General features: G+C 38.9%; 1 protein-coding gene across 1 annotated transcript; it reads right to left on the reverse strand.

The window, feature by feature from the left end:
- Positions 1–144: 144 nt before the first annotated feature.
- LOC103037974 (free fatty acid receptor 2-like) lies at positions 145–7,835 on the reverse strand. Its single transcript, XM_007235817.3, has 2 exons — positions 7,562–7,835; positions 145–1,893 (listed from the first exon to the last, which is right to left on the reverse strand). The coding sequence occupies exon 2, from the start codon at positions 1,871–1,873 to the stop codon at positions 926–928; it is 948 nt and encodes a 315-aa protein (XP_007235879.2). The 5' UTR covers positions 1,874–1,893; positions 7,562–7,835; the 3' UTR covers positions 145–925.
- Positions 7,836–10,820: the final 2,985 nt, after the last annotated feature.

A 10,820-nucleotide genomic window follows, 5' to 3' on the forward strand; every position in this document is an offset into this window, starting at 1 on the left:
GGTGAGAGAGGACAAATTGTTGGTGCACGTCTTGCTGGCGCATCTGTGACCATGGCTTCACGTATCAAGAGCTACAGTATCCAGGGTAATGTCAGCATACCACCAAGAAGGACCAACCACATCCAACAGGATTAACTGTGAAAGGGATGTTCCGGTGCTAACCCGGATTGTATCCAAAAAACAAAAAAACACGGCTGATCAAATCACGGCAGAATTCAATGTGCACCTCAACTCTCCTGTTTCCACCAGAACTGTCCGTCACCACGATAAATTATTGTGGTCTAAAACCAGGTGTTTCAGTTTCACTGTCCAACCCCTGTATTTTGGACCAAGTTGAGATTAAGGTGGGCGGTATCTACTGTACCTAGCCTACAATCCATCCATGTGAGCCCCAGAAGAGCATGTTGTGCCTGAAAGTTTCAAGCAAAGTGTTACCCAAACGTCAAAGCTTCTGGCAAGTGGCCCCACATATGGATGCAGTCCCCAATGGAAGTACTCCCACCAAGGATGGCCACTAAGGTCAGGGATGGAGCCGGTGCCTATGTGGGTTCTACACTGTATATGGATCCAAAATGGGACTGGAAGGGTTCAAGCGAAGTGTTACCCAAAGTTCAAAAGTCTCTGGGTTGTAGACCGCACATAGGACATAGATGGAACCAATGTGAGATTAGAGTGGGCTGTATGATGGGCCCCATTTGGTAGGCACAATCTAAAAAAACCTACCCAGAACCCATGTCCACCTGAAATCTACTGTACCTTGCCAGTGTAAGCCCCATACGAGCATGTTGGCTCAAAAGGTTCACGCAAGGTGTTAGCCAAATATCAAAGCAAAAACTTTGATCTGTCCTTAAGATCTGAGTCCGTTACTGCGATGTATCTCATGGCAATCTCTCTCTCCTTCTTCTTCTCCAATAAGAACATCAAACTACATGATATTGTTCTGGGATTCTGCATCCCCGTCTCTCGAAGCTGGAGGATTCATGTTTTTGTGGCGCCTGAGCGACAGGAACCTCCAGAAAGAAAGCCTGGTGGTGTTGCGATAGATGGAGGAGGAAAAGTAGAAGATGATGGGGTCCAGGCAGGTGTTGAAGGTGCTCAGCAGCAGGGTGTAGTACCTCCACGGCGGGCTCTCGTTGGAGCTGTAGCCCACCACGTGAGAGATGTTATAGGGCAGAAAGCAGACCAGGAAGACGGTCAGGGTGCCGGCTGCCATGCCGATGGCTCGCTTCTTCTTCTCCTTCACGATGCGAGGCTTGGTGTAGAGGATCCAGATGCAGCTGAGGTAGCAGAAGACGCAGACCAGGAGGGGCACCAAGCAGAGGACCACGAAGAACTCCAGGCGCATCGGGAGTACGATCTTGTTCTGGCTCTCGGTGAAGTTCTCGTAGCAGGCGGTTTTGGTGGCGTTGCCGTCGTTCTCCCGCAGGTGCACGGTGAAGAAGACGATGGTGCAGTGCCCTGCACTGACCAGCCAGATAAAGATGCTGCCGGCGACGGCGTAGACGATCCTGCGGGACTTCCTGTAGGCGATGGGGAAGGCGACGCCCAAGTAGCGGTCGACGCTGACGGCCATCAGCAGGAGCGAGCTGGTGTAGATGGTGGTGAAGAAGACGAATGACGTGATGGAGCACAAAATCTGGGGTAGATGCCACTGCAGGCCGGAGGCTGCCTCGTACATCTTCAGAGGGAGGAAGACGAGGAAGAGGATGTCCGAGGCGGTCAGGTTCAGCAGCAGGATGTCCGTAGGCGTGGGACTATCAGCAAGCTTTCTGATGAAGGCGTAAATGGCCAGGATATTGGCCGGAAAGCCTATTATGAAAGCTATGATGTAGGCCGAGAGGAGCACCCAGTGGTTGATCATTCCGTTGATCATTTCTTGTTAACTGCAGGATGCTGGAGGAAAAATAAGAAGGAGATAATGGTGTTAAAATTACTGTTTTAGTGGGCATCATGCAATAAAACCAAATAGATCAATGCATTCATCTCAATGAGGCAACTTTCTGCTATAGGTTATGGTACAAACAACTTGTCAAGTGTATTTCACACCTTCTCTTTTTCAGTGCATTTTCTTTATTTTTAAGACAATTTCCATTGTAGATTCTCAAGGAAGGCATCAAAACTATGAATGAACACATGTGGAGTTACAGGGGTTGGACAACAAAACTGAAACACCTGTCATTTTAGAGTGGGAGGTTTCATGGTTAAATTGGAGCAGCCTGGTGTCCAATCTTCATTAATTGCACATTGCACCAGTAAGAGCAGAGTGTGAAGGTTTAATTAGCAGGGTAAGAGCACAGTTCTGCTCTAAATATTGCAATGCACACACCATTATGGGTGACATACCAGAGTTCAAAAGAGGACAAATTGTTGGTGCACGTCTTGCTGGAGCATCTGTGACCAAGACAGCAAGTCTTTGTGATGCATCAAGATCCACGGTATCCAGAGTAACGTCAGCATACCACCAAGAAGGACCAACCACATCCAACAGGATTAACTGTGGACGCTGTAAGAGGAAGCTGTCTGAAAAGGATGTTCGGGTTCTAACCCGGATTGTATCCAAAAAACATAAAACCACGGCTGATCAAATCACGACAGAATTCAATGTGCACCTCAACTCTCCTGTTTCCACCAGAACTGTCCGTCACCACAATAAACTATTGTGCTCTAAAACCAGGTGTTCCAGTTTCATTGTCCAACCCCTTTGGTCACCTGAAATGGTTTTCGAACAGTCTTGAAGGAAGGAAGGAGTTCCCAGAGGTGTTTATTAGCACTTGTTGCCCCTTTGCCGTCTTCACTCTGTGGTCCAGCTCACCCCAAACCATCTGGATTGGGTTCAGGTCCGGTGACTGTGGAGGACGGGTCATTTTTTGTTAAGTACATAAAACTCCACATGTGTTCATTCATAGTTTTGATGATGCCTTCAGTGAGAATCTACACTGTGAATAGTCATGAAAATACAGAAAAAAACGCATTGAATGAGAAGGTGTGTCCAAACTTTTGACCTGTACTGTATATCTGACAAAAAGAGATATTTTTTTGCTAGACTGGTTCCCTAAAATATTTAAATCAGGGGTATTTTAGAAATAAAATCAAAGTTGGCCCACTATTAAGCAGGTTTTTATAATTTTGAACGCTAGGTGTCACTATCACATAAAACCAATCTAAAACGCTCTTCATCTCCTTTCCTTCCTTCATTATGCCTACATTAATGTTCCTGAGGTTTTGGAAAAACATGGCAACTCCAAAGAATTTAGTGGTGTGATACGATAACAGTTTAGTTTGATCTAATCTAAAAATATCTATTTACAACCAAATATGCAATTATTCTATGTTTTTGCATTCTTATTCATTCAAATTATTGCAGTATTAGTAGTATTATAATACTATTATACTTCTATAGTATTCTGTGATGTTATTTGATGATGCGGTCTCCTTTTAGAGCAGATGAATCCGATTCCAGGTTATGCTGAGTCAGAGAGAGAGAGAGAGAGAGAGAGAGCACTCAGTCAGAAACTTCACTCTTTCGTTTCTTTTATTGTTTTTACTATGAGTGAATGGAGGAGCGACTGAGCTCTGAGTTTCCTCTTCTGAAGTCTCCATTGCTCCACCAGCCGCTCGCGTTCAGTAAAACTGAGCCGGATCCTCTTTTAGAAGCTGTACGTGTGACGTAAGCACGTAAAGATGCGTGATGTGGCCAGAAGAAGAACTCCCATGAAAAGTGACCCGACACCCCAGTTTTTAGAATAAATATATAAGAATAAATATATATTAGATTTTAGGCTTAGCAGGGATGGTCGTTTCAGCACACTGATAGCAATTAACACAATATTTCTTCCATATTCTTCTCCACTCAGAAATTATTCTGCTTTCAGTTTAGTAACTAAATAATACGGACTGCCACTTTAAACTTTAAATGATTAACGTCATTACTATGGAAAGGAAAGGAAACGTAATCTTTAAAATATAGCAGATTTAACCTGAAAACAGATGTATTTTATTTATAATAAAAGAAAAGTCTGCAAATAAATTGTTATTATTATTATTATTATTAGAATTTTCCTGTTTTTTTGCACCAACACTGAGTTTTTTTTACATAATTTCATGATGTATTAAACAGTAAAAAACAGACCATGACTAGACTGTTTAAAATGAATGATAAAACGTTGGAATGAGACCTTTAAACAGTTTTCAGCAATTTAACAATTAAATATCTATAAAATTATCATTTTCTCCATTTTATTTGAGATGTATATGGATTAAACAGTGCCCACCTATCTGTTTACTCTATAAAAACATTCTAAAAGTTCATATCTCAGTCCTCCAAGTCTCAGTCCTGCTGTCTTTACAGAGGAGTGGCTTAAACATTAACTCTTAACTACCTCAGTGTTTGTGTGGGTTGATATCAATAACCACATTACAAATACAGAGCTGTTGCCAGGATGGAGCGCCGGACAACTGTTTTGCTGGGCTGATTTCCTGGATTAATTATTACAGGCTCTCTGTGAACTAACACGATAAAAATATTATAACAACTCATAACTCACAGCATGATAGGGCAAATGTGCATTAAATAAAATGCATGAAAACGTCATATTTTTAAATATTTTAATCTGAAGGCCAAATTGTCTGTTTTACTTCGGTTTTATTACTCAGCCTATACTCCCTCCGTAAAAAGCTCAGTCAGTGTAGAGGAGTGAGGTTTTAATGGTGTAAATATTATGACTGCTCTATCAGTCTATCTGTAAGCTCTGAGATCATGGTTTAAAAATTAGCACATCCTGACCAAAAATATGAGCTGTATCAGTGTTAAGCTTCTGCTTCCTCATTTCAGTTCAAATTTTAGAAAAAAAAATGAAACTACATTTTTAAGTTTTAGAAAAAGTACATCCAGTTTTGGACAGTAAATAAGTAAATGTAGTTTGTTACAGTACTTAAGTAGTTTTTTTGTGTATCTGTATCAGTGCAAAAATCACTAAAGCCATGCATCTGCCTGGCCCTGGTTGAAATCTAGACTCAATTCTTGCACATATGTTTGGTTTATATGCATCCGGACAAAGTGCCGCATGCCAACACCCCGGCTGCTGAGTATAATATGACAACCTTTTCTCAATGACATATATAACAGCCGACTCCAGAAGAACGCTGTCTGCATTTTAATGGACTCTTCCCACCCTGGGCACTTTTTGTTTCCCACCTTCCCTCTAAAAAGGTATTCAGACAACTAAAAACAAATACTAACAGACTGAAACACAGCTTCTTCCATTAGGCTGTGACAGCTATCAACCCCCTCTCCTCTACTGTACTCTTAAAAACTATGTTTTTGTGGTTAAATTTGCAGCTAAAAAAGGATAACCCAGCCTTAGCCTTAAATCAACCCTTCCCAACCTTAATCCTAACCTTAATCTTAAATCAACCCTAAAACCTAACTTTAATCTTAAATCAACCCTAAAACCTCACCTTAATCCTAACTTTAAATCAACCCTAAAACCTAACCCTAATGCTAACCTTAAATCAACCCTAAAACCCAACTCTAATCTTAACTTTAAATCAACCCTTAAACCTAACTCTAATCTTAACTTTAAATCAACCCTTAAACCTAACCCTAATCCTAACCTTAAATCAACGTAAAACCAGCCCTAAAACCTAACATTAATCCTAACCTTAAATTAACCCTAAAACCTAACATTAACCCTAACCTTAAATCAACCATAAAACCTAACCTTATATCAACCCTAAAACCTAAGCCTAATCCTAACATTAATCTAAATCTTATATTTAACCCTGAACCCTAACCCTTACATTAATCTAAAACTTATATCTAACTCTAAAACTAACCTTAACCCTAACCTGAACCTAAAACTTAAATCTAACCCTAAAACTTGCATCTAACCCTAAAACTAACTGTAACTCTAACCTAAAACTTACATCTAACCCTAATCCCTAATCCTAAATTAAATCAAAAACTTATGTCTAACTCTAAAACTAACCTTAACCCTAACCTGAACCTAAACCCTATCTCTAACATTAATCTAAAACTTAAACCGAACCCTAAAACTTGCATCTAATCCTAAAAGTAACTGTCACTCTAACCTAAAACTTACATCTAACCCTAATCCCTAATCCTAAATTAAATAAAAATTTATGTCTAACTCTAAAACTAACCTTAACCCTAACCTGAACCTAAAACTTAAATCTAACCCTACATCCTAACCCCAATTCTAACATTAATGAAAAAATGTAACCTAAACCTAACATTAATCTAAAACTTTAATCTAACCCTAAAACTAACCTTAACCCTAACATTAATCTAAAACTTTAATCTAACCCTAAAACTAACCTTAACCCTAACATTAATCTAAAACTTTAATCTAACCCTAAAACTAACCTTAACCCTAACATTAATCTAAAACTTTAATCTAACCCTAAAACTAACCTTAACCCTTACATTAATCTAAAATTTACACCTAACCCTAATCAAATTAAATCAACCCTAAAATCTAACCCTAATCCTAAAATTAAGTCAACCCTAAAACATAACCCTAACCTTTTAATTTAACCCTAAATCTTACATTAATCCTAACCCTAACCTAAAACTTACATCTAACCCTAGAACCAACCCTAACATTAATCTAAAATTTACACCTAAGGTTAAAACTACCCTTAACCCTAACCTGGATCTAAAACGTACATGTAACCCTAAACATTAACCCTAATTCTAACATTAATCTAAAGCTGTAACCATAAACCCTAACCATCATATTAATCTAAAACTTAGATCTAAAACTAACCTTAACCATAACCTAAAACTTACTTCTAACCCTAAAACTAAACTTAACCCTAACCTGAAACTTACGTCTTCCCTAAACCCTAATTCTAACATTAATCTAAAACTTACATCTAACCCTAAAACTAACCTAAACCTTAACCCAAAACTTACATCTAGCCCTAAACATTAACCCTAACATTAATTCAAAACTTTAATTTAACCCTACAACTAACATTAACCCTAAAACCCTAAACTAAAACATCTAACCCCAAACACTACCCCTAATTCTAACATTATTCTAAAATGTACACCTAACCCTAAAATCTAACCCTAATCCTAACATTAGTCCAAAACTTAAATCTAACCCTAAACCTTAATTTTTAAAGATTGAGGTATAGGGTATTGGGTTGGGGTTAGTGTTGGGTTGAATTTAACAGAAAATCATTTGCAAATTAAATATAAGTTAATTTGCATTTAATGATCATTTAGTTAGATATTACTTGAGCATCTACAATATGGAACAGCCATGTGAAGTTTTGTATAGCTAGTCTTTTTCACTTAAAATTAACAGATTAAACAAGAGTTTTTGATAATAGAAGATTAAAGCCATGATAATTCATGAAATTGTTTTACTTTTAGTACTTTAGTACATTTGAAGGTAAATACTTTTGTATTTTTTAAATGTCTGTAGTGATATTTTAACACTTTTAACTGCCACAAACAGATACAGGATTGGTTGTGCACTGCTCAGTGTATGATGGTTGTATGATGGTGAATAGAAGTAACAGGACTTACCTCAGTAAGACAGTGATGTTCAGAGTTCCCAACACACACCCAGAGATCACCAGAGCTCCTGATCCTCACCCTCACACTCCTGCACTGATCTCCTGCAGTCCTCACACACCTCAGCACCTCTATGCAAACCTGCCGTCATTAACGGCACTGCAGCCTCTACCTGCTGAGCACTGAGTGAGTAGTGAGCGAGTAGTGAGCGAGCCGTCACCGTGCTGAAGCTCAAGAGGCTCTAGAGGCCAGTAGGACGTGTGATCTGACACCTGATTCATTTCAAAAGGAGGAGATGACATCATTTCCTCAGTATTTTTATCAGTAGCTTTGATGACTTTAAATGAAATGTAGTTTCCAAATACAAAAATACACCAGGGTGAACATACAGTTGCAAGAAAAAGTATGTGAACCCTTTGGCATTATACTTGTATTTCTGCATAAATTGGTCATTAAATGTGTTCTGATCTTCATCTACGTCACAACAATAGACAAACGCAGTCTGCTTAAACTGATACCACACAAAAAATGATTTGTTTGCATGGTTTTATTTATTTTCTAAGAGCTAATTGGAGCCAGGATGTGATGAGATGATTGGATGTGTTGGTTGAAGCTGCCCTGCCCTATAAGAAAAAAACACACACACCAGTTCTTAGAAAGCATTGCTTGATGTGAATCATGCCTCACACTAAAGATCAAGCTCTCAGAAGACCTACGTTCAAGAATTGTTGACTTGTTAACATGAAGCTGGAAAGGGTTACAAAAGTATCTCTAAAAGTCTTGATGTTCATGTGTCCACGGAAAGACAGACGCTCTACAAATTAGGAGAAAATTCAGCACTGTTGCTGCTACTTTTTCTAGGCGTGGTAAAGTCCTGTAAAGATGACTGCAAGAGCACAGCGCATAATGATAATCAAGGAGGCGAGGAAGAATCCTAGAGTGTCAGCTAAAGACTTCTTCACAGAAATCTCTGCTCTGCACAAAACGAAAATTGAGTTTGGAAGGAACACACAACGCTATGTATGGAGAAAAAAAGGGACAGCACACCATCATCAAAACCTCATCCCAACTGTGAAACATGGTGGAGGGTGCATCATGGTTTGGGGCTGCTTTCCCAAGTTTCCCAAGAGATTTTGCCGAAAAACTTAAGACCATCTGTCTTAAGTTGGGGTAGTGCACTGTTGGACTCTGTGGTGTTGCCTAAGCTTTTCTTCCTTATGGCTTTATTTTTTCTCCTCACATTAGTTTTACTTTTACACTCAAACTATTTTAGAAACCATTTTTTAAACACTTTTATTGAAAGATTAAAAAGCTTGAGTTGATACTTCAACTTCCACATTTTAAACCATGTAATCTATATTGTACTCATACCTACAGAGTAAGGAATGGAAATACTTTTTAATATACTTTGCATGTTCCATTATTTATTAGTGGGAGAAGTGGGCGGAGTCTCCCTGTTCTTCACACTGATTGGTTTATATAATGTTGCATAATCAGTTAGACCAGTTGCTTTTCCAGGTGTGTGCTGTATTGTACTTCTTTACCAGAATTTGACTCCCTTCCCAGAATGAGTGTAACAGATTCTACTTGGATTCATTTTATTTCTGTTTATAAATAAGGGTTAATCTACAGTTACAGTAGATACAGAATCACCAGCACTGTAATCTATTGTACCCATACTGCTGCGTGAAGCACATCACCAAATTTTTTTAACATTTTCTCCAATTTTAGCTAGGTCAATTGTCCCACCCATTCAGCTGCTAGCTGTATATCCCTCATCACCGGTGATGCCATTGCTTTTAAAACATGCCTCCTCCAATACATGTGAAGTCAGACTCCGCCCTTTCTTTGAACTGCTGCTGATGCAGCATTACCGAATAGCATCACAGTGCTAATGCTCGGAGGAAAGCGCAGTGACTCGGTTCTGATACATCAGCTCACAGACGCAGCCTTGTGCTGATCCACATCACCCTAAGAGTGATGAGGGGAAAGAGTGCCATCTACTGTACCCACCCAGAGAGAGCGAGCAAAGCCAATTGTGCTCTCTCAGGGCTCCAGCAGCTGATGGCAAGCTGCATGACTGGGATTCGAATCATTTGGAGCACACACCACTACCTTTTCCCTCTGGTTCGTTTTAAGGCCCTCTAGAAAATTGCTTTTTTTTACTCTGCAGGCAAATCACTAGATTTGAACCAACCCAAATTTTGACAAACCTGCTGTTTTGCTTTTGAGTTGATTACTGGCCGGAACATCACTCTTTACCGATAATTTCTGTGTAACTTGGTTTACATATAAGTTTTGATAACTCTTTGCATGCTGTAGAGATTGTTATCAAATAGCTTCCGCTTGCTTCCTCCTGCACCCACTCATTTATTTGAGTATACGAGTCTTACAGCTATAAATATAAACTACTTTTCCTTCCGCTGTGCGTCTAGCTCCAGTGTGATAATCAGATAAACTAGGGTGAACACATGTTATTTTTGGGATGTAATTCATGTGTCTATTCTGGACATTAGGTTTAGCATTAGCGTTAGATGCTATAAGTAATCTCAATCAAAATGTAAGACTATTTTGTAGCAAAAACAAGAAATAATGGAATAATATGGAATTTAATTGGGTCAGTAAAGCGCTTCCGTTTATTTACAGTAAGATTAGATTTCCAGATTTCCACTAAGGCTGGGTGCAGCAGCATTAGAATTAGTGGCTAACATTTAGCGCTAGCAAATGCAAAACATAAGGAATTATTTAGTAAAGAAAAAAGTGTTAAACAAACCAGAATATATTTTATATTTTACATTCTTCAAAAAGTAGCACCTCTTGCTCATTTTCATATTTATGAGGTAGAGTCACCTGGAATTCAGGCTAATTTCAGTTAACAGCTGTGCTGAACTCATCAAGAGTTTATTACTTGAATTTCTTGTCTCTTAATAAAGTGTTTGAGAGCATCAGTTAAAGTAAAGTAGTGAAGAGGTAGAGTTACAGAACTAGAACTACTCAACCAAGAAAGAATGGTGGAACTGGCACTCATCAGGACCACTCCAGGAAAGGAAGAGCAAGAGTTACCTCTGTTGTACAGAATAAGTTCATCAGAGTTTATTTTTTGTAGTTTGTTTAACACGTTAAAGTTTACCACCAGCGTTTCACAGCGAGCTTTATTACACGAGGTGTTATAATATTTAATATAAGGTGATTAAATTAAACAGGTTCAGGATATTAATCTGGATATTTGTTTTTTTTTCTCCATGGACGCACAACATCCTGCTTTAGCCCG

The sequence above is a fragment of the Astyanax mexicanus genome, chromosome 1 (genome assembly GCF_023375975.1).
Source record: "Astyanax mexicanus isolate ESR-SI-001 chromosome 1, AstMex3_surface, whole genome shotgun sequence".
NCBI classification, from domain to species: domain Eukaryota; kingdom Metazoa; phylum Chordata; class Actinopteri; order Characiformes; family Acestrorhamphidae; genus Astyanax; species Astyanax mexicanus.